This window comes from Anopheles merus, chromosome 2L, assembly GCF_017562075.2.
Source record: "Anopheles merus strain MAF chromosome 2L, AmerM5.1, whole genome shotgun sequence".
NCBI classification, from domain to species: Eukaryota; Metazoa; Arthropoda; class Insecta; order Diptera; family Culicidae; genus Anopheles; species Anopheles merus.
In genome coordinates this window covers 26,888,496-26,912,844 of record NC_054083.1, presented here as the reverse complement: position 1 = coordinate 26,912,844, position 24,349 = coordinate 26,888,496, and the positions used below count along the sequence as shown (strand labels likewise).

The following is a 24,349-nucleotide window of genomic DNA, read 5'->3' as shown; positions in this document are numbered from 1 at the left end:
TCCTGTGAACAGTGATCGAGGAAGGCCATGGTGCTAGTCTCAGCTTCGGGGTGAAAACACATTTCGTATTATTGCAAGTGTGTGAGAGAGAGCAAATGCGTATAAATGTTCTTCTCGTCGTAGTGAAAATGAATGTGCGTGTGTGTGTGCAAAATGTAACAGATTAGACATGATTTAAATGTAAACTGGGAATTCGTAGTGGAACTGAACTGATGTTGATGACTGAACTGCTATTGCCACCACTAGAGCAAGACTAGCACTTACCTTAGAGTACAACTACTATGTTAGGAGATCATTATGGGAGTTTTTAGACACACACAGCAGCGCCAGTTGACTGTGTGCAGAGAGTTCACAAGCTTAGTTGAAGTTAGAACCAGCCTTCTACACTGGTAAGCGCACTCTATTCTACTACGTGGAGTGGAAATATATGGGGAAGGAAGAGGGGTTGCGTTTTAGGAAATTTTACTAAAGGGAAAGGAAGAAGAGAGAGAGATATAGAGAACTTTAGAGAGGGAGAAAACAATATGTACAAAATAATTGAGTTGATTTCTTTTTTTTTAAGGTAAGAAAAAAAGCCATTCACCATCAACTCTGTGCTTTTGTTACGTGGTGTTAAGGTGTGCGAGGAGAGCGATGATTGGATGATCTGCTGTGTAAAAATAGAGAAAATTGTGCGAAGGTGTGTATCGTTTGTGAATTGTGTTTTTTTAAGTCTAATAAAATAATAATTAACTAACAAACTAAAACACTACATTTGAAAATTTTACACCTTTCACAATACTTAAAACATATTTAAAATAGAAGAAGATCAATTTACAATGTATAACAACTTATAACAAAAGGATTAGAGATACTGAGTTGTTCATTACATTTAACTAAAAAAATAAATGTAAAATATACACAAAACTGTACAGCCAACAGACTCAAAATTGTAGGAATTAAACATAACATAAACGTTCCCATTTCCCATAATAAGCAAGGGAAGCAATAATTCGGTAGTGACAATTTCATTACATTTTCTTCTTTTATGTTTCGTTCTTTTATTATGTTCATTGCTTTCTTCACGTCCAGAGCGCTCTACTCCTCGCTGAGCTTTACGGATAACTACTGATAAAAAAAAACAATAAAACCACGGCTCTAAGCCACGAAGAAACAAAAGAAAATGAAGAGAGTTCCTATCTCAATAACACGACAAAACGTTTTGATTCGCTAGCTCAGCTAAACTTATTAGCCCCCCGGCATAGGTTGAGCAGAATAGTGTAATAGGAATAAATTCGCGCAAAGTTTAAGTCACTAGTCAGCTATTTCGTTTGATTTCTGTTGCTATTGTTTTACTCTTTTTGTACCATCTTCGCGACGCAATTCGCAAACTTGCCGTCCGCTAACGGCGTTATCTAATGAAGCACGGGCGCGCATATGTGTGTGCTTGTCGTTGTGGCATTTAGAATCAAACATCTATGAACATAGAGAGAAGTAGTGCTTGCTAACCTATGCGCTATGGGGTTTGGTGTGTATAAAAAAAAAACATTAACTGAAAACAGAAACAACATTTCCTCCGAGGCCTGGTGTATGTCTCTAACGCTAAAGCCTACGCGCGCCTTGTAGTCTTACATTACGTTCTATCCTATGCTTGGCTAGACACTCTAGACTGCCCCTTCTTTCACGAGGAGAGGAGCTTTGGTTTGCCGCGACATTTCCAAAGTTGTTTCTCTCCCTCGCGAAATGTGTTTGCGTATCCCTGGCTGTTGTCCAGAGCTTCTTGCATTTTGGCTAGCAAAAAGTACGATGTCTGCTGTTGCGCGTTCTTTTTTTTTTTTGGCTACTGGCTACATTCTACCGAGATAACATGGTTTCGTGTCTACATTTTTCCCCCGTGCTTTTTTCCACTAATCCCATTCCCATTCTCTTTACAGACGACATCACGATACACAACGAAACGATATACGGTATTGGCTACGAGGAATAGAGATACACGCACACGCACATACGCACTGATCACTGATTCCAATGACCAATGGACTGTGCTGGGTTTGCTTTTCGTTGGGTTGAGGAAATTCAGTAAAAAAAACAACACTTTCCTCTTATCGAAAAGGGGGATTCTTAGTTTAAGGATTCTCTTCTATAACACAGTCAAATGTAACGATAGGATAGGAGGAAAGGAAGGAAAGAGCGCCCTGCCAGAAGGCCTCTTCCTCTTCCTTCCATCGATTGGATAAGAAACGGTCGATTATTACGATAATCATCGGCAATTCACTACTCTGCAACCGGAAGAGGGATATACATATCATAACACTAACTAGTTCACACAACAAAGTCACACGACGGACACTAACTCACTCACTCTCTTTCTCTCTCACAACGGGAAGCTGTGACCCTGTGTCTACCCTCCGGCTATTACAACATATCTATATCTATGACCGTCCACTAAAGGAAGGTGAGCAATGCCTACTAGAGTACGATAACAAATCCGAACCTTCAAAAAAAAAAAAACAATGAAGAACTAGGTTATCGGTGTGTTGTAGACAGCATTTTAAGGAACATTGTCTAATTCTGAGGATCGTTTCGATCATTGTGTTCATCAAATATGGGCAAGATAGGGCCTACCAATTAGGAGGGCAAGATACTACAGTAAGCAAGAACAAAATGAAGGAAAATATCTTTAAATGATAAGTAAAAGTCAAATAAGAGTTCAATAGTTCTAACCGTCTCTGATACAAACTTTGTCATTGATTCGAACGCTCAATGCAGCATTATCAAATAGGAGTCAAGGAAGGACGCCCTACGCACAGTGCAATCGAGGGCTTCCAACGATTCCTTCAGTATAAAATCACTCTCACTCGATGTTTGGCTTAATCGTTTCTATCTCATTAACTTTTTCTCACCACGCGTACGTAGAAAAAGCAGAGAAAACCACAAGTACTGGGAGTTGTAAACGATAAGGAAACAAACAAAAATATATAGGGATACGTAATGCCGAATCCTGCTGGCTGTGGTTGTTGTCGTTGTATCATTAATTTCTCCTTCCCATGGAAAGTTTGCGCAGATCGCACTTCGGTATTGAAATTAATACCATAAATCGTGGGATGCGACACAGACCGCGACCGCGACGCGTCGTCACGCCAACACTTCTTCATGGAAGAAATAGGCAAAGCTCCAACAGGTTTCGGTGCGGCTGAAACACACGGGAGGGGGTTGAAGGGGTCGTAACAGATGGATAAAATTCACGAAATACAACAACAACCGACCGAACGAAAGGAACAAAAAAAGGGAAACGCTATCGCTTAATGCTTCCAACCAGTTCTAAACACCAATCGCAACGGCTGAGACTGAATGCGACATTAAACGCTGGGTTTGCAATCATTTCTCGCGCTCCGCTCTCACCCCAACACATTCCACACACTATCTACAGCTTCGTGCGTTGCTGTGTTGTGTATCGACCCTTCTTCCGTGTCAACAACTGTTCAGGCGACACGCTGCTGCCGCCGTTGAAATGGTGAAGGCGGAAGTCGGAATAAATTCCCCAACGCCAGCACGGCGGCACGCTTCCCCAGCCCCATCAATAATTCACTGTTTCTAAAGGGGGACGACTCTTTGACGATTGTTTCCCCCTCCCCTTCCCTTTCCAACGGGACGTCGCCACTGGCAGGAAGAATCCTTACGACACAAGACACGTTGGCGCCAGCCTATTATCGCCAATCAGTGCGACAAGGACGGCTGAGCGGCTTCTATCCACCAGCACGCCTAATTCCCTGGATGCTCCAGAATAACGTAATCCGGATAGGCACCGTTATTACTGCAGAACGATCGTGGCCGCTGTTGCTGCTGATGGTGATGATGGTGATGGCCGGCCCCATTCGCTCCGAACGTTCGACCCGGACGGCGGGCCCGGTACGCTAGCCGATCTTGCGACTTGGCCCGATGCATCACCATCACCGGAATGCCCGACGGCGATCCGGTGCCGCTGCCGCTACTGCCGCCATTATTGTTGCGCTGGAATATTGGCAGGGGCGGGAATGCGTTGTTGTTTTCCGGTGGCGATGATGGGACCGCCGCCGCACAGTATCCGAGCGGTTTTGCTCCCGTCGGCACTGCTGCACCGTACTCGCGAATCTGATCGCACTGCGTGGCCGTGCTGGGGAGTCTTCCACTGCTGCCACTACGACCGCCCCGTTCCAGCAGGCCTCCTCCTGTGTGGCCGTTATTGTTCAAGCCGTTGGTGCCACCGGCATTGCCCCCGTTTCCATTGTGCCGGCGAGCGATCCGATTCAGGTTGGGCGATCGTGTGAGGTAAGCGTTGCTGCTGCAGCTCGCGCTCGATCCCGCATCCGAACCCTTGCGCTGGTAGTGCTGGGGTAGGGGCGGTACCTGCGGTATGGGCGATCCACGGCCATTCCACGAGCCGGGTGTCGTGGGACCGGCCGATCCCGTTCCACCGCCGTTCGATCCGACGACCACACTACCGACCAGCGAGTTACGCTTTTGCGGCGTGGAACTGCCGAGCTGCTGGGCCGACCCGCTCAACAGCAGCAAACGCCGACCGTCGTCGTCACCGGCCACCATCGCGCCATCCGCTCCGGGCACTGCTCCCCGGTAAGCTCCCGCGGGCCGGCCCAGCATCACGTTGTTGAATGGATTGCTGATACCGAAGTTGGCGGCCCGCGCCTGATACGACGAGGCACTGCGCGGTATGAAGAACGTATCGTCCTCCGGATCGGGCGTCCGACGACCTTGCACACCGCCGCCCTCCCCGTACCTCAGGATGCTCACACTCCCGCTGTTGTTCTTGCGCAGCGGATTGTTGTTGAGCAGCGCCGCGGCATGATGATGATCCCGTCCTGCACCGGCAGTCGTAGCCTTGCTGAAGCTAGCATTCCGGCTCAGTCCGCGTGCCGGCACGGTGGGCGGCGGCGACGACTCCGAGCTGTCCTGATGCTGCAGCAAAATCACGCGCGATCCGCCACTGTTGATACTGTTGCTGCTGCTCAGCTTCGTCAGCAGGTTGCCGCCCGCTGGCTGGCTGCCCGTACTGTTCTGGTGCTGTAGGTTGTGGTGGTGGTGGTGGTGTTGCTGGTGATTGTTGTTGTGATGGCCATGGCTACCGTTGTGCAGACTCTGCGGGCTGCTGTGAAGGTTCGTGAACGTGGATGACGGTGAGGATGAGGATGACAGTAGTGTGTTAGTATTCGAGGGTGAGTGATGGCCGTTACTGCTGCCGGTCGCCGGACCGTGCTGCCCGCTAAGCTTCGCCTTCAGCATGTCACCAAAGCTGCCGCCACCCGTACCACCGCTACTGCCGCCGACCGTGTTATTGCGCGTTAGTGCCGATCCGGCGGTGGGCGGCGGCTGTGGCACCGGGTGATGATGGTGCGCGGGCAGTGATGATGAGGATGATGAGGATGGGTGGTGTTTGCACTGTCCATTGGTGTGATTTGGTGGACGGCCGAACGCAACAACAGCACCGCCGGTGGTGGTGTTGTTGCCGTCCTCCTCCTTGCCTCCCTCGATAGCGCCATTGCTGGTGGCTAGCAGCAGCAGCTTCGCGCTGCTGGCCGCCTGCTTTAGCTGGGTCGAGTTGGCACTGTTGGTGGTCGGTAAACTACTATAGCTCACGTACATGGGATGCACCGCCGTGTGCTGCGGGCTCTTCGCGTCTCCGCCCATAAAATCGACTGCAAGGAAGTAAGGGAGACGCGCACCCGGGCCGGGACCGTGGCAGAAGTCGTAACACAGTAGTGGTCACAGTGGACCGGTCGGACACAGTCGGCAAGGTGGCAGATTGAAGTAGTAGAAGTAGTAGTAGTAGTGGTAGTAGTTGTTGTTTGAAGAAGTAGAAGTGGTAGTAGAGTAGTGTAGTGAGAGTGTTTTAGGCAGTAGACAGATCCAGTACGAGAATTGTTCGAATTCGGTACCCGATTGAAGGAGAAAACGAAAGAGAAAAGAAATTACAAATTAAGAAATGGCAGAGCAAGATGCAATTAGAGAGGTTTTTGGAGTGACATTGTGGAAACAAACGAATGGGACTGGCGAATAACAATGGATGATACAAATGAGCGGGTTGCCGACAGACACACATAGAAAACGAAACGATTTAAACACCACGGTTGGACGAAGAGGAACGGAGCTTCTATTCGATTCAACTGTTTGAGATGTCTGAAAAGACTGATGAGTATGGGTCACAAGGAAGAGCGAAAAGCCGAATGGTCAAGTAAGGCGAACAACATAAAATATTGTAAAAAAAATTAATTAGACCTTCCGTCCATGTAATTTGCATTTTAAATGCGGCATTGCGATAGCATTCAATCTAAACCTCACAACAACGAACCTATAGATGACATATGAATCGTGCACGTGCAAATGAAAGGAAACGATGCAAATATGTGTTCCGTATATGGATATGGAAAGGGACGGCGAGATGGCAAAATGTACACCGGACGCGCGACGAGTTGAGCAACAAAACTTACAAAACGCATCCACAAAAATGGGGTTACTCTGGTACACACTTTCGATTGTGCCAAAACAATTGGGGAAACAATATTTGACATTATTTACAGGGGTTGTTAAATTGGCCAATTAGTTTAGCTGTACATTTGCGGCGAATAGAATTAATTACCATGATGTGGTTACTTTTTTAAATTATTAGCATTCTGGTTCTGTTCGGGACAGCACTTTAGCATGTTGAATAGACGTCTGTATCACGCTGTATCCATAACCTTATCGTAACAAATTACGTTACATTTTGTGTTGTGCTTCATGCATCTTTCGGTGAGATTCATTCATACAAATCTTCAATGATCAGCGATACGAATCGCGAATCGTTTCATAGAACTTCGCTTTGAATTCATTTAACTCCAAAGATTTAACAATGAATATTCATGAATATCCAAAAATGCATGCAATAATAAAAATGCATACAGATTTTAGAGATGAACATCGAAAATCCATACATCTTTGGAAATCTATGATTTTCAAGATATTGAATTATCTCAAAATATGTATGAATCTCCTAAGATCTATGCATCTATTGCGATACATCAATTTCTATAGTTTAAACTTAACAGATTCATGAATTCCTACAGCTGTATAGGGTTTCCCAAGGTTTGTTGGTTGCTTCCCATATTTTTTAGTGTGTTCCCACGATTTATTGGGCGTGTTCCAGATATTTTTTGTTCAATTGTATTGAAGTCCAATAAAACGTAAGAACGAACCAAAAATCTATGGGAAACGATGAATAAATCGTGAGACGAGTCCAAAAAAATACGGGAACCAACCAATAAATCTTGGGAAAACCTGTATCACGAATCTATAGTTTCTATGAATCATACATAGGATCAAAAGAATCTTGAATTTCATGATGATCTTCAGAAATTTATGGATCTTACAAAATCATCAATGAATCTTTGGAGATCCATTAATTTCAAAGTATGAGCATCACAATCATTCATTCAATTCAAAGATTCAAGCTGATTCATTAATATAAGATACCCATCTCTAGTTACTTTACGTTACGATTTGTCGTAACGCCAAGAATAAGTAACCTTCCGATACTTAAATATCTCAGATATAATAATATCACGCCCCATGGTTTTAATTCTAACTTCAATCCATACTTTAACAAACAACGTGTTTGATATTTCCAGCATTAGTTTTACTGTCTTGTCACTAAAATCTATTAAACAACGCTATTAAGCATTTTGGAATAGTTAATATTTCCACAGAAATTCCACATCCCAAGATTTACTTTATGGCTCCCATGCAGTGGCGGCAATCAGTACCATTCAAACACGTACCGATTTCACCTGAACCCAACCCAACCAGCTTTAATAATTATCATCAATAATGGATGACGCTTATCGATGATATCAATGCCACATTCTTGATGAATATTGTATTTGACGCGTTCTCCTCTGACGCCCACCGTTTTCAACGACTGCGCTATAAGTAGACGAGAGAGCTATGTTTCTCAAAGAACCTTCATGAAATGATACAAGAGAGAGAGAGGGATAGAGAGCGAGATAAAAAGGAGCATTAACACCATTTATGTAGGGATCTGCATTAACGCACACATAGCAATATGCTTTTAATAATGATTTTAACAGATTTTTTATCACCAACCAGAGGAATGTGACCGTGAAACAGCCCAACAAGCTTCAACCACTTTGCCCTACGGGTGAAGTACGACATTGTTGCAACCATGATCCTCTTCCCCTTTACCGCAGTAGTTGCATCAATAGAACGATTATAAATTGTTCCGTCTCGTGCGCATGAAAATTTAAATATCTTGCAAACACGTTGCTCCTCTCTCTCTCTCTCTCTCTCTTCGCCGTATGCGCCATCATCGGTTCGATTTTGTGAATGCTTTTTCCTACCTTGCTGCATTATGCTAGAGCTTTGCAGCACGTGCGCCACCACTACCCAGGGAACGGGTTGTATGATGCGGCCTTCAATTATTAATCGTTATTGGCGTGGACTTCCGCGCTAGGATCATGCTGCTGCTCGCTTGCTTGCTCGCCTTTGTATCGTGCCGGGGACCAACACGGAACATGCCCACGGCACAGGACTCGTGTGCGCCCGACGAGCCTTCTTTTTACGGAACAACGGATGAACGGATTTGATCAATTTTTGGCTCGAAATTGATTTTCAACACGAAAACCATCCACCTTCAATAATCGTTTCCACCGGCAAAGAGTAGGTTATAAAAATAAGGCTACACACACAAAGAAGCCAGTGAAGAATAAAATGCGCGAGAACAAGGTCCTCCTGGATGGTGTAAAAGCCGGTCCAAGCCCGGCCCAAAAAAAAAGGAGTTAGACAACCAGCGAACGCGGAAATGCGGAGATTGTGGCAATACACAGCCCACATCTGACGCAAAGGAAGACTCCGTGTGGCTGTAGTGAGCAGCGAAGAATGCAAATCATTCACTTTAATCCTCCAGCCAGGCTCCCGGGGGTCGTCTTCCGGGAAGGAACCACTCTCCCAAAGGCGGGAGGATTTGGTAGGATGAGCAAGAAAAGCCAGAGCCGATTGCCTTTTCCGGTTGCCCTAAGTGGGTAGCCGCGGAGCGGGGCGGCGCTACCGAACGATTTTGGGTACGAGATTACCATCCTGCCTTCTGGTGAGTGGGCTAATGCCAATAAAACGTGAGAAACGCTCCATAGAATGTGATAATTTCAATCTCGAAACGCATAGATCAGCTAAAGGTTAACACACACAAAAGAGGATTTTGATGCGTTCCACTAGGAGCAGGAAGCGGATTTGAATGGATTCACCCAACAATAACAATACAAACACTGTGTGTGTGTGTGTGTCTGTGTTTGTTAATCGTTTCGGGACACTCAATCGATCTAAATAGATGCCCGAATAAATATTTGACTGTTTGGCTTTACACGCAAGAGAAAATAGCCCTGAAGGGACTTCTCAAGTGAGAACAAAGAACATAAAATCGAAAAACAAATACTAAAAATAAGAAAAAAAGCTGCCTGAAGCATAAAACTAACCGCGTTTTAAATAAAGCCAACATCATGTGTCCTCTCAAAACGTCGCGTTTTGCAACTAGAACAAGAAAACAAACACCCAAACAACAAAACTAAAAGTCATCCCGAAAGCCTACAACAATAAAAGAAAAGCTCCAAACCAAAGTAGAACCTTTTGTTGACGTTATTCCCGACATCAACTCCTTTCCCCTCTGGGGGGGTTGGGCAGGGCGCGAAAGTGAATCATACAAACACAACTGGCACATTTCCAGCGGGCCTCGACGGACACTGCTGCCACTTCCGTCATCACTCGAAACAAAACTAGAACGCAGATAGCGTGTGGCTGTGGGAACTATGGGACAACTTTTCGCAGGATTACGTGCACATTTTTACGCCGGCATAATGTCACGTTTCGGGTCACGGTGTGCAAAAACTGCAAGTGCTAGCTAGAGTAGTGTCACACTTGGTGCGTCCTTTGACCCGCACCAGTGCCGGCGTTGGGTCGTTGAATGGAAATTAAAACACCCGGACTAACTTTATCGCAGCGTCGTGTGAAAGTGAGGTTTGTATTATTGTTGGGCCGAAATTGCTGTGGGTCGTAAGAACTTCGAGATTATACGAGAAGTGTAAGGCATTAAGATATAGAACAGATGATCACAGATATAGAACAGAATTGCAGGTGAATTCCAAATTTGACGTTTATTTCTTATCAATTTCACACGCTCAAAGGTAAACGCGTAAAACAGTACTATTACTACGTATACTGCGCGTAAAAAATCAATAAAAATGCAATTACCTCTTTACCAAACGGCGTTTCATCTAAAATTCCAACCGGAAATAAGTAAACGCACAGCAAACAAAGCCTCCTTAAGCATGCAAGAGGACGAACAACGATGACACAGAAAAGATAAAAATAGCACCAACCTCGGTGGTTTCTTCTTTTACCAGAGTGTGAATTCCCATTCCAAGGTATCTTACAAACACTATATAGGCCCCATTGGCAAGCCTTTCCACTACAAAGAAGGAGGACAACATGCCACTGCCAAGACATTTGCTGCTCCGTTTCTTTCCCATCAGCGGATACACAGACACACATTGCAATACGATCGCTGACCTCACCGGCATGCGCTTGGACGACTCATGAATGGGTCCAGAATCCAAACTATTTTCTACAGGCCATTGCCGTTGCAGAACGAGCAGAAAGTGTAATATCGGAAAATTTAATCTACATTTATGATGTCGCATCGTTGCGTACCGTACTGCTTGCTGTGCGTACCTTCATGAATGGCTGTTTGCCCGGGTTGTGTGTCAACGAGGAGATGCAACGAGAAGCGTTTTTTGTTATCATCTGCACACTTCAACCCAATACTTCAAGGGAAATGAAGGCAATCGCGTGAGCTGAGCATGTAGAAGAGGATGCAAACAAGTCAAAGTGATCACTCTTGTCGTCAGCTGCGATGTTGACACTTATGAACAGCCATTTGTTCTTGAAAAGTGTCGTAAGTAGTGTTTCTATGAAGCAAAGCAGTACAAGAACTTCCAAACAATATGTTTTTGAGTATGCAGGCTGTAAATGGGTCTAATAAATTCGAAAATATTTTTACAATAAATAATAAATATAAGAATATTCCCATCACTATCCACTACAGACACTTATCAACCATAAATCTTGACCTACACCAAGGCGTCAAAATTGGATACAGTTTTGTTCTTCTCCAAAAAAGTGGTCCAGAAAAAAATAGCTCACACGTTACACACACAGCCAATTTCGTTCCATATCTCGTTTAAGCTGCCCCCAACAAAAACGCGTTTTTGCAATCATCAGCACACGATTCACGATATGCACGCGCCCTCTCCCCGACCTCATGATCAGGCTAGGCTGGGCCAAGATGCATCATTTCTGCAGCGTCTCTACAAAACAATGGCGCTCGCTGCACGCCCCGGACGTTACGAGGCTAACGCGCGCGTAACTAGAATAATTTTCGTCCACTTCCGTGACGAACACCGCAACAGCTAGCCGTTTGCGAATGCATGTACCCTCTCGTCTACCAGTTGTTGGAGGTAAGATAGAGGCCCGGTAATAGTAATTTGTTTCTCACTTCCCGTTGTAACGGAGCATGCAGCACAACAGCATTGTTCTCGCAGTCGCAACAAAAGGGTGGCGGCAGCGCAACCATGAGAACAAAGACCAGTGCACCAATCAACTCCTCCACGCGGTCGTTGTGTCGTCCACGGAGGAAGCGATGGTGTGTTTTAACGATCACACACTATTATCACGGCCTGCCAACCAACCAAATGATCCACTTGAGATATGATACGACATACAGCGCAGACGATTGAAGGTGATGTACATCACCAGCCACTTACACTTTCCGCCTCGTAAAGCTGTCCGGCTGACATCACACATCGTTACGTTAACCTGAAACATTCGTACCTTGAACCGTGTGTAGGAAGAGGTAGCACGCTTTACTGCACCAGGGCAGATAACACGTTGCACGCGGCTAATGAAAGTTCCTATTTAAAAATGACACATCGCTACGAGCGCCAACAAATCCTGCTCAAAATACCAAGTCTAATTACAATCTACTGACCCAATTCCGTTCTCAGCCTCTGCAGAACATTTCTGCGCGACACTATCCATCTATTCTACAATCAAATACATCTTCTACTTCTCAAGCTACTTGGAGGCTTAGATTTAGATTATTTCAATAAGCTCACAAGGACACAGGCAAAGCGTAGGGCGCGCGACACATTTACTAGTAACGGCTGCAAATACGAACCAGAAACCCCCTGCTCTGCCCGCCCAACAGAAATAGCCCACTCCTACGGCGTGTTCAACCCAATAATTTCTACCGATTGCTGCCCCGAATGCTTTCCCTTGGTGAGTAATTACTTTCCCGAAAGGATTAGATACGAATTAGGGAACGCACAGCAACGCGTCAAGTTACATGCTGCTCCTGCTGTTGCTGTTGCTCGCACAAGCGAATGATCAAGTTAAGGTGGGATTGGTACGATAGGAAGTAAGAACAGATAATAGAATGTTAGTGATATATGAGTGATTGTGAGCCTAACACAAGTGTCAAGTTAGTAAGAGGGAGAAAAGCAGGCGGTATATAAGTACTTCACTGCTTTAGCTAACTGCTTCCATGGTGTTGAGGGAAACATTTTGGGTTAAAGTACAGCTAATTTTGGAGAAAATTGGGCAAACTAGGCAACCGATTCGATGCCCACAAAATCGTTACATTAAACGCAACAGGGACGACGCAACACGGCAAAGGATCAACATGAGGGGGGGGGGGGGGGGGGAGGTAAGGAAACGGGAGATACAATGGACAGATGGATCGAAAGCACCTAACCCGGGGGCCCGTACTTACAGCTGTCATCCTCGTCTAGAAACGTCTGTCCAAGGCAGATTGCTCCAAAGATTCCAAAAACCTAAAACAAACAGATAGACAGAAAGGCACGTTAATGTGACTAGCCTAAGAGTAAAGATAACTATAGGAGGGACTTTCGATTACTTACTGCTAGTGCGCAGTGGATGCCCGATTGTACCACTTCCACGATGTGATACTCCAGCAGGCAACCGTCGACCCGTTCCGGTCGCACCGGCCGGTAAGGATCCTCCGATGTGATATTGGTGGGGTAGGTGGGTCGGCAACCGTAGCCATTCTCCTCGAACCAGGACACGCTGCCCGTTCCCAAATTCAATAAATCACTATCCTGTTGGTTTTTAAAGAATGAAGCAAATAAAAATGGAAAGATTTCGGTTATTTCGTTAGGCATAGGCATATTGGAAGGAATAAAAATACTTTTTTTAGAATACATTCAAAATCAGGTTCAGAATATATTACGAGGAATTCACAAAGAGATGTCTAGATTGGAGAGATAATTCTTCGAAATATTGTCACGATTATTTTTCGTTACTCGGTAGCAAACGCCTCTTCCGGTAAAGAACAGTATGATCCAAAGCTACACTTCAGAGTACCAGATTAGGTACATAAAGAACACGCCAATAAACCTAAGCAATGCTAATGTGAGAATTTATTGCAACGCCCAAGAAAGCTTCTGTTGCAACATGTAGAGCTTATAGCTAACAAAGTATCCTTTCTTCCGAATATCTGCTAGTGAACGCTCCGACTCTCCGACCGTAAACAGGCCCAGGCAACCAAGCGCATCCTTCTTCTTTGTGACCTTTAGGGTACACCAAGTTCCAAGGTCACCGTTCATTCCCATCTTCCCGCTGACAGCTTTGATCCCACAAATAATTCCATCTCAACCATCTTCCAGCGAAAGCAAACTTCTTCGACGTGAAACAGCTTTTGATTGACGATGGCAGTGGGTGTCGTAAAGATTTCCGAACTGCTCGGCGTACATAAAACCGAGCAAAGGTATGGCAATCAAACAACGGCAGACACTAACGCTGCTACTTGGGACCACAGGGACCGAAGGAGTAGAGCACTGAAAGCACTGAAAAAGTTTTGTTGAAATAACTTTGGACGATTTACGCTGCTAAAAATAAAGCAAAATGTCGTTCTCAGGAGTGTTATCGTTAGAGGAGGCTATTAAGGTTTGATTTAAGCTTAAACGATTAGCGAGTTAATGAGCTTAGATAATTCGCCTTAGTACACTTGACTTTGAAAGAGCATATCTCTGAAGTTCTTAATGAAGAACCTGAGATATGTGGTTTTGAATCAAATAAAAAAAAACTGTATAAAACCTTTGCAACACTTTTTATTCAGACGACACAGTCCATCTAACAGGCCGTATTGCTTAATGCAGAACATTATCAAACCACTAAATAGAGCTAGTCACACAGTAGAGCAGGAGCAAAATGGAACATTTCCGTCCAAAACCCCATTCGAAAGCGAACCGTTGCGTGTAACCTATTTCCAAAACATTCAATGCCAATCGTCAAAGGCAATCGTCAAATTAGATCAGCTTCAAAGCGCTTCTCCCCACGAAAACCCTACTCTCCCATGGTCCACAAACACACCAACACACAAACTAATGCTTTTCTATTTTCCAAAAATTCAATTTCGGTTCGAATGGACTGCCACAACATGCAACCGAACCGAAATGGAGCGAACTATTACGGTGAAAACCCCATTCCAGGAGCTACACAACAACAGGGCAACAAATCTACTGCACAAACGGGGTCCTCCGCGAGCGCGCGCGCCCGTGTTCTCACCCCGTTTATCATTCATCTCAAACTATTACAGCATGTTTTGCGGCGGGTCGACAACACACCTCAGACAGAGCGGCGTCTGCAGTAAAGTTTTCACAGCTCCCAATGTGGAGAATGAAGGAATTTTTCAAGTAAGAAAAAAGGACTCGACGAAATGGACTCCTCTCATTCGGGAGGGGAGCATTGAAGACATGAGCGAAGGATCGGTGAAACACATTGCCCCACGTCTGTGACGTAACGTATTTTACGACCATCTGAGTGCTACACCATGCTATCACTGCCCGACTGGCGGTGAAAAAAAAGGACACCCAACGTGAAGGACACCAACTGACTGGCTCGGTCTAAGCACGGATTCGCACCAGCCCGTCTCAGTTGTCCCTTGGGACTGTGTGTGTTAGTGTGTGTCTGAGTTTGCCGGTTATTTCTCCGCATTCCATGCCTTTTACAGTGCTTTGCGCTATCTCTCTCTCTCTCACACACTTACTTCAACTCCCCCAAAAAAGCACCGTCTGGGTTAACTGGCTGGCACGTGAAGGACCTGAAACTAACTACAGTGTCCGGGTCAAGGTCATTGGAATTCCGCAATGCCAACGTGCTTCACTGGCCATCACTTTCTCTCTTTCACCGTTCGCCGATGATTGCCATCGCCTCTCACTCAAGCATACCCAGCGGGTGTGCGCGCTTCGAGCTTCTGACGTCATGGCGATATGCAGCAACTCCGAACCCACAGGGTGGTTGCTTTACTGCGCTAATGGGATACATTCTGTCCCGAAATGGTTGGGTTTCGGTGGTTTTCAGGTTTTGCTGTTTACAAGCTTTCACTGCAAACACACAACAATCAAAGAGCGATGAATTCCAATTATGGAAAGCTGCATCAATGGATGGACATTGCTTGGGTTTGGACGTTCCGGCCCGGCGTGGTTGCAGAACACATTGAAGAAGCACTGGAAATTGAACCTGGTCATGCAAGCCGGCTAAAGCCATCACATTTCGCTCGATCGATTCTTCTCTGTGTGCGTCCCAAAACAGCGGTCGATATATACACGATTGCAGGTAAGCGATACGAACGTATACGAAAGTACATTGCATACACATCTTGAGCCATTATAATGAAGCCTCTAATGGACAGTATTATGGTGAAAGCCTCGAGACCTACGGCCTTTAGCTTAATCCGTTGACGGTTCACATTGGCCACACTGGTCTGTGCTCTCATGTGCATTCCGGTGTTCGAAGATTTCCGCATCTTGGCACGGTTCCAAATAAACAACGAACCCAACCGTATACAAAAAGGACTCCCTTGGTATATCTCAACACAATGCAAATCCAGTTATTTGCCGTTGTGCCACACATGAAAAGTCTGTGGTAGTCGTCTAGATGGAAGTACACGATGTTTGTCCACAAATAGTATAACAATGCACCCAGGCAACAACAGCAGACAGTGCTGCGAAAGTCCACATTTCAGGCAGCATAAAAAATTCGACCGTCTAGACAAGATTTTAAGCGCCCGATATCCACCAACTACTGCACAGAGCGTGATGATAACGTTTATCGGCTAATGAGATTACTGCATAACCATTAGAGCATCCCCGATCCAATCGATGCCAAATAGTTATCCAGAGGGGTGGTTGACAACTCGTGTAACTTCAACTACAACGCGGACAAAGAGAAAAACACACAGCCACACAGGCTGGGTGGGCAAGAAGTTTACTTATTGGAAAAGTCCAGCACTTGATGCCTTCGTTTTTCTTCTCTTTGTTGCTTTTTTCTCTCATTTCTGATCAACAACGATCGATCCTCCGGGGGCGCCCAACAACCGGGAGACAAACTTTGGACGAATGGTTAAGTTTTGTTTGCGACACCATTTCGCTCTGCCGCTCGCTCTGTTAATGAAGAGTTCTAATTACCGCACAGCGGAGTCACTCTATGGTGAAACTTTGATTACTTTCGGCACCAAGTGTACAGGGATGGAAACTGAAATAGTTCTATCTATTTAGGTCACAGCACATGTCATTCGTTTCATAACCCTTTTCCTTTTTTACGAACTGTTCCATAAGCAAATTAATGCTTAATTAGCGTCCAAGTAGTATTAGAAGCAAAACAAAAGTAAAACATTATAAGTTATAACACAATTGGCAGGTTCTATAATCATGTTCTTGAAAGTGACTTAGCCAGAGCGCCATTATTAAGCTCTATGTAAGAGTGATGGATAATTCGGATGTTTTTTTTTTTTTGATTTTAGATTTAAAGTAACAAAAGAAAACTAGTAACTTAACACAGCAAACAGACAAAGTAGTATTTCTAGTTACTAAGCTTAATTACTAATGAATAGTTTTACTAATAAACATATACACAACACTCACCCTATCTAAAATTCCTATATTTAGATAAAAGCATATTAGGAAGATGTTCCATCCTAACCACAGCAAACTCCACACGGTATACTGAAAAGAGAAACAAAAATAGTAAATATGTTTAAAAAGAAAACATCCTTGTAAACTATTTTAAAAGCGTCATTTACACCTCAGGCACATAAAATTACTTCACAATCGTAGAAACAACCGATCATTGAACTAAAAAAACCCTCATTTTACGACATTTGATACAGCCATTAAAGTGGTTCGCAGTGTCAAAAAGTCAACGAGATGAACCAAAGCAAACAATACAAAAAAACACCTCCAAACTAACGAAAGTAACGCCATCCCATTGTCAACGGGGTACATCTTCGTCAGCCGGCCGCGTACGGGCCGTCGTCGCCGTTGTCATGGAGCTATTAAGTGCTTGTTCGGAGAGCATTGTGTGTCACGCGCGTTCCGTTTATGGGACGGGAGACACAGCGGGGTTTGAGTGAGGAAAATTTAATCCCACAAGCCGACGCCAAAAGCCACACTGGTGACACATTTTCACGTGCTTTTCATCGGTTCCGGTGTCTGCGACGTACGGTGCACGGTGACGGAAACCGGGGAAAAGGGTTTTTCGACAAGACTGAAGCCGGCAGCTGACTCTGTCATGCACGAGGGGGTAGTATCGTTGCGGTCATTGCCGTGTCGTCATTAGTACCAAGTGTGTTTCCTCCCCTTTTTTTCGTTCTTTGTTCATACAGGAACAAGGCTTACAACAACAAGCAGCGGGAAATTTGAGAAAAACTTGAGCAACAAAAAACCCCTTTGCTCGTAATGAGTTTAACCCTGCAGGGTGGATTGATTGTTTAAAAGAAAATGTAAACATTAGAAAGCATTTATTTGTTTTAACATTATTTCGAATATAAATATTTAAAATCTATTTTCTTTTACTATTAAAAAATTCTTCTTTGTTTGTAAAAATACCCTCAAGAAATCGCCCCACCTTCCCCCCAGTCTACTTCCAAAAGGGTTAAGAATGCTAAACTCGTCTGCAAAAGGCAAGAAGCGGGTGCAGCGTACCGTAACCGATGCCGCGGATTACAGGTTCTGCTGTGTTTCACTGTGACAGGCATTCCCCCCTTTCCTTGCTTTCTTTACGACCCTTGCAGCACACAATCACCTTTGGAATGGTTTACGATGGGAAGCAAAATATCCCACACCCGGAATTCCTTCCATTATGCAGGGAGGGGTTCGTCGTCATCGTCGTCTTTACAAGTAACCAAATTACGCCCTCCCGCAGCAGCGGCAATGGATGCAATCGCGCGGGACGTTTTCCCCCGTGAAAAAGCACTGAAACCGAACTCATCATCAGCTCACAAATCGACTAGGGTGAGAGGGAGACAGCCCTATCAGAAAGGGCCGTTGAGTTGCTATAATTCATCGTGGAAAATTTATGTTACCCTCGTGGGGGCTAGCTGATACACATTCCGCTGGATAAAACCCAGAAAAGCTGCCGAAGGGAAAGGAAGCACAGAAAGCCAGAGGGAGGACGACGTGCAACCCCAATCCTTTATCGTAGCTAACATACAAATTAATCATACCATTTCCACACACACACGCTCGCGCGATAGGCTTGAAGCTATCTATTATTTTTTATCGATCGGCTAAACAGGTGCCGATTAGGTTTGTCGGTGTTTGCCTGTCTCTCCCCGAAACACTTTCACACTTTCACACACACACCGAAAGCCTCTGTGTTCAGTGTTTTAGTGGCATACGTAGGGCCATAATCAACTCCATCTCCCAGGTTTCCCCTCTCCCCGAACTAAAAGACAGCTATCAATTTAACGGCCAAACGTGCAACAGGGAGAGCCCAAATCACGCCTCCCCTCCTGCACCTCCAAAAGCCCTTGCCTGGTTACTGAAATTTTATTAAAAACACACTTACCGCTACGAGGTACCGGGGCCGGTACTGATAGGCACCGAAGAAACCGAATATCACAAACAGGATCTGAAAGAAGTTCACCAGGATCGGTGCCCACATGTAGCCGAGAAAGTCGAACACCTGTCGCTCGATGACGAATAGCTGGGGAGGAGAAAATAAGGAAGCAGGAAACGAGAAACATTAGACATTTTCGCAGGTAAATGTAGGTTCGACATCATATGTGGAAAGAGCCTGGTGGCTAATGAGGCGTTCGGCTGCCTGCTAATGAGGATGCTGTGGCGCCTACGATGAAGAAGCTCCGTACTGAACCGATAGGGCCAACGCAACATCACACACGCTTCCTGTGTGAAAAGGTCGATCCATTTGCAGCGTAAAAGACACAATTAATACGAAGGAAGAATATTCTGCTCGTCTTTAAAGGTACTCCTCCCCGGTTTGCGCTCGGATAATTAGTTGCGAAAGCTTTTTCAATATTACCAGGCAATATTTCAATACAGACGAGACCTCAACTCACCACCACCATCAGGGAAGGCGGGGTGAAGAGAGGCAAGGAGCGTTCTGCCGCCCCTCTTCCTCGCTTCAAACAGAAAGGAAGGAAGGAAGCGAAAGGAGCTAATAATTGAATTTTATCATTAGCATGACCATTAGCGTTAGCTTCGTCGACACTTTCGGTCGCGGCGCGGTCGTTTCGTTCCGGTGGTTTAACGGGCGAGTAAAGCTGACTTGTTTTGAGGGACTGATGGGACTAGGCACTGACAATGCACTGGAGTTTTTCTTATGCAAATAAGCACATCGTAAAAAAAAAAGCGGGAAAGAACGGCGAAATAAGGTTGTTTCACAATACGCACAGAGGTTTTATTTTATCGCAAACTAATCAAACATTTTCGTAAATTCCCAGTGCGTGAATTACAATGGTTTCGTGAACATAAAAAAAAACAGCTAACGTCATGAGATGATATTGCAATTCTAACACATCCCATCACACGTTTCGGTGGAAGAATGGATTGTCAGGACCAGTGTAAGAAAGAACCTGAATCATGATCCTGAGCATAAGCATAAGCAAAATCTAAAAAATCGCGGATCTCGTGGGAGTGGGTTCTAATATGTTTCCCAATCCATTCTCCGCATCTGAAAATGCAGTTACTGTGATTGTGATAAATATGGCTCGGAATTTGATATCAAGTGAATCTAACAGGATTAAATAAGTCTAACGTCTAGTCCTTTACGATTCTAGTCAGCTTTTTTATATGGAGTTTGACAGTTGGAGGCTGAAATCATGTCAACACTCTATACAAATCCACACACAAAACTAGCCTTCGATTTTTAGTCTAGATTACTTCAGTCTCAAAGCTAAAATTAGATTCGAGTACCTGCTCGAAAGAAGTGCAAAACAAGGTTGTGTTTACATTTATCACAAGGTGCATCAAAGAGATCAGGTGGTGGAATCTAGAATCAAAGTCTATGTAAACCAGGTGGTCTCACAGCATGTTTTATAACCAAATTTACGTCACTTTTTGACAGGACGGGTGAAAAGTTTTGCTCCAACAGGCGTTCTGATTGCTTGAAGAATACACAAAACACACTTAAAATTTTCATTCAGAAGCAGAAACGATAAAAATCAGCCTTCAAAATACATGCACCTTGGGATAAGCCCACCTGTATATTATACCCACTTTGATAGCTGCCCGAAAACTGCTATACAGTGCAAACAGCTGACAGGCTAAAATTTCAGCCTACGAACTTACAACGGAAAGGGGCTCATGATTCGTTTGAATATGATGTAAGAATTTTTACTATTATTTCATTGTAAACCTTACTTTTTGAATTGAAATTAAATCAGTTTAAGTTTCCTTGATCAAGATATAAATTGATTACCTTATAAAGTTGAGCGTATACTTTAAACTCAAAAGATTTTTTAAAATACTATCTGACATTACCATTATTCTATTCACAACTTCTATAGTAAACTAAAGAAATTTAAATAAATAGCCTCCACGGTTCAACTGGTTTTACTGCGGTAAACATTGCGTAGATTGCGATATCACATGAAACACCCTGCACATCATCAGCGATCAACGATCAAAAGAAAAGAGTTCTTTTTACACTTTCAAACTCCTCTCCCGTTTTTTCAAAGTCGGGAAAACATGTTATTAAATAATAATTAATTTCCTTTCGCCTTCATTTACATGCCGACCCAATGCGCAAGTGCAATGACCTTCCCCCATAGGCAGTAGCTTAGTTATGCATGCGATGGTGATAATTGCAACAACAACAATCTCAGCAACAAAAAAAGTTTACTCACGATCGACGGTCGCTGATAAGCGGGTTGTTGCATGCGTTCTCGGTAGATCATGATCGTTTGCGAAGGACGGGATGTATGTTGTTGCATCGTCTTACATGCGTTTAAGCACATTTAAAGTCACATATTATTGAAATTTAAATTAAAATAAAATGATTCTTGTTTTAAAAGCAGAACACACTTTTTTACAGCGCAGTATATGCTTCCTGCTTACAGTAACAATCGCTCTCAAGCACATCATATCAACAAACACACCAACCACCAGCCGCTCGCTCCAGTGCATCGGTCGCGCTATCAGTTGAGTGATGGCTCTACTTGCCCTGCTTTGCTCTGTAATTGCTTTCTTCCGGGGCTTTGACGTTATGCTATTACGCACTTTACAAGCAAAAAAAAAAAACTAAACCAACCCTGACGGGCATAACAACAATTCCAATGAATATTGCTTTTCAATCCTACTCCTGCTTGCGCATGCTTTTGATTTTTGATTACATTAAATTGTGAACGAAACGGAATGCCATTTCTTTGAATCTATTAACCAAAACGGGTTTGTTTTCTTCTTTTTCTTGCACTAGAAAACAAAGGGATGAAATTTATCATCTGGAAAGCACTAGACGACAAACAAATTGTGCGCTGCTTTGATTGCGCAACGCGAATCGGACCCATTCCGCACCGGTTTATTACGAAACGCGAAGTACTAAACGCGGAATGAGTTGATTTTAACTGTCCCTTTCATTCGCAGTTTCCGCCCAAGCACAAACTCCTTCATCGATTGGAGCAGTAATCCATCTCTCGGAATCGGAATCGGAATTTGGTAGTAAACGTTATGCAAATAAAACCACCGAACCAGCGCTTTTATGCGTTTCGTTGCGCGTGATCGTTCCAAAACCTTCCAAACAAGAACACCGGAATGCTTCTCGCACCTCTCGGGCCTAAAGAGTGAAAAGAACTGGGTCTTACAGAAACAATAAATCAAACCACGCCCGTGGCCAAGGTGTCGATTGCGTGCTGTTTTCGTTCCCACAAAAGACCAAGCGGGAAGTTGTAAGTTGATGGTCGTCAAACGTCCAGCAAAAGCCATAGCATCATAATTTGGAGAGTAAATAAAGAGCAAAGTGTGCGGACACAACAGCGTAGATGGAACGACCGAACGAAAGCTTCAATATTAGAACGAAACCAAACCGGCGGGAATGACAATGCTGAACCAATTTTCCGTCAGAAATATCTCACCCAAAATCGGGCGATCGGTTTTGTTTGATTTACAGCGTGTTTGGGGGATGTTTGTTGGGTTGTGTTGATAAAGAAAAATATTTAAATCACCGTTAGAGTTCCGCACATACACACAAAAACATCATGTTGCCACATTTTGTTTGCGCATTTCTGTTCCCTGGTGTGACTGCCTCTTCCCGAATGAAACATCATGTCAACTTTAATGAAACCTCTCTCCTAACCTAAATCAACACTCAAACTCCACCACCGAAAAACCCGAGCATACAACAACAAGATTAGCAAATTAAATCGTACGCAATAATTAAGTTTCCTACTTCTCTCCTGCCCCTCAAAAAAAAGGTAGCAGACTCCCACCACCCAGTGCTTATTGGGCAAAAATGCGAGAAAAGCATTGTATCCGAAAGCAGCTGCTGCATAAATTATTCCTCCACGAAGCACCAGCTACCCCCCCCCCCCCTGCCACGTTCAATCAGTGTGCAGCAGGCAGCACACACAACCACCAAACAACAACTCACCTTTTTGAATGATGAATAAAGAAGGAAAGTTATTTCGGCCCACGTGCACCTCCGAATGACGGACGGACGAACGGACGGTGACGTACATGGGGGGAAAAGAAGGCACACACATAATTCCATTTTCCGTTTCTTTATCATTAAAAATTATTGTTTGTTTGTGACGCACACGCGATGATAGTGGCTGTGTGGTAAAAATCTCACACATAAATCAGCCAATGCTATTGAAACTGAGCCTCGTTCTCGCACCATCTTTCACACCAACCAACCAGTCGCACCGTTGTCTGCAATCATCTAATTGTCCAATAATTAAACAGAAGTGCAGCAACTGCGCAACATCCCCTTCCTCGTGGCTGTTTTTGTGTTGTGGAAGGCCCTGGCGGAAGAGCGAAACGATCATCAGTTAGTAATGGGAGCGAGAGGAGATCTCGCTGACCGATCGCATCGCTCAATTGATGGAGCAGCACCAGCAGCAGCACCAGATGGCGGCCACGAAGTGTTCCAGATCGATCTGTGTTTCTGGGTCACGTTCGATCTAGTGCAATGGGTTAGAGAGAAGGCAAAAGAGAAGCAACAGTAATAAAAAAAAAGCAACAGCAAGACCTAACCCAGCATTAAAAAAAATCCCCCCGGGGGAGGCCGTATTGTCCGGCCGACACAACTTCGAAACATCCGACTTTGGATTAGACCGGAGGAAGGCGCATCGATCAAAGACGGGAAGAAAGTGTATCACGCCTTCCATTGCTTTTAGTAGAGCAGAAAAGGTAAACCCATTCCCACCGTGTGATGCAAAAACAAGAAAACAAAATGTTGGGAGTCAAACATACTTCGGACTTCCCTTTCAAGTCGTCCAAAAATGGCGGGCAAATCGTGGCTTTAACGAGGCACTCCTCTCTGATGCCAATAAAACAAAACGGAAGTAAGATTCACACCCAAGCAAAGGTAGTCACCTTTTGTGTGGGCTGCCGGACCTGGTGGTGCCTGGGGGACGACCCGATCCGACACATTAATAATCCCATCGCACGGCGCCTAAGGACAACAGCACGAAGCTGAAGCTCACTCAATTATTGATGTTCACTTAGACAGAGAACACAAAGGCTGCCCCAAATAAACAAAAGAACCGACGGATATTGGGCATGGGGGTCGGTCTGCCATCAGACAGACAGCGTTGTCACATAAATAACGGAACCGGCACCGAAGCAGCAGCAGCAGCAATAAGGTCTTTTCTGACAGTCTTTGAAGGTTTGAAGATGAATTACATGCGCCGGGGCTGACAATGGAATTGAGCAAGAATCATCATTCGCCTTCCTCCCATCACCTCCGCCAGGTAAAACGGAACGAAAAGCGATTTATTTCGTCACATTTTTGTGATTTT

General features: G+C 44.6%; 1 protein-coding gene across 6 annotated transcripts in view; it reads right to left on the bottom strand.

Annotated features, from left to right (window-relative positions):
• Positions 1-24,349, bottom strand: part of LOC121594610 (sodium/potassium-transporting ATPase subunit beta-1-interacting protein) — a 56,393-nt gene that overhangs the window by 3,581 nt on the left and 28,463 nt on the right. For 2 of the 6 annotated variants that reach the window (XM_041918058.1, XM_041918059.1), the window contains exons 3-7: positions 18,940-19,077; positions 17,016-17,096; positions 12,993-13,190; positions 12,845-12,905; positions 1,799-5,669 (exon numbers count right to left, since the gene is read on the bottom strand). In XM_041918058.1, coding sequence (XP_041773992.1) covers positions 3,742-5,669; positions 12,845-12,905; positions 12,993-13,190; positions 17,016-17,096; positions 18,940-19,077 — 2,406 coding nt within the window. In that variant the 3' untranslated portion in view covers positions 1,799-3,741. Of the gene's footprint in view, positions 1-264; positions 466-1,798; positions 5,670-12,844; positions 12,906-12,992; positions 13,191-17,015; positions 17,097-18,939; positions 19,078-24,349 lie in introns of those variants that run through there. The other 4 variants (XR_006004996.1, XR_006004997.1, XM_041918062.1 and 1 more) reach the window with 4 other exon arrangements.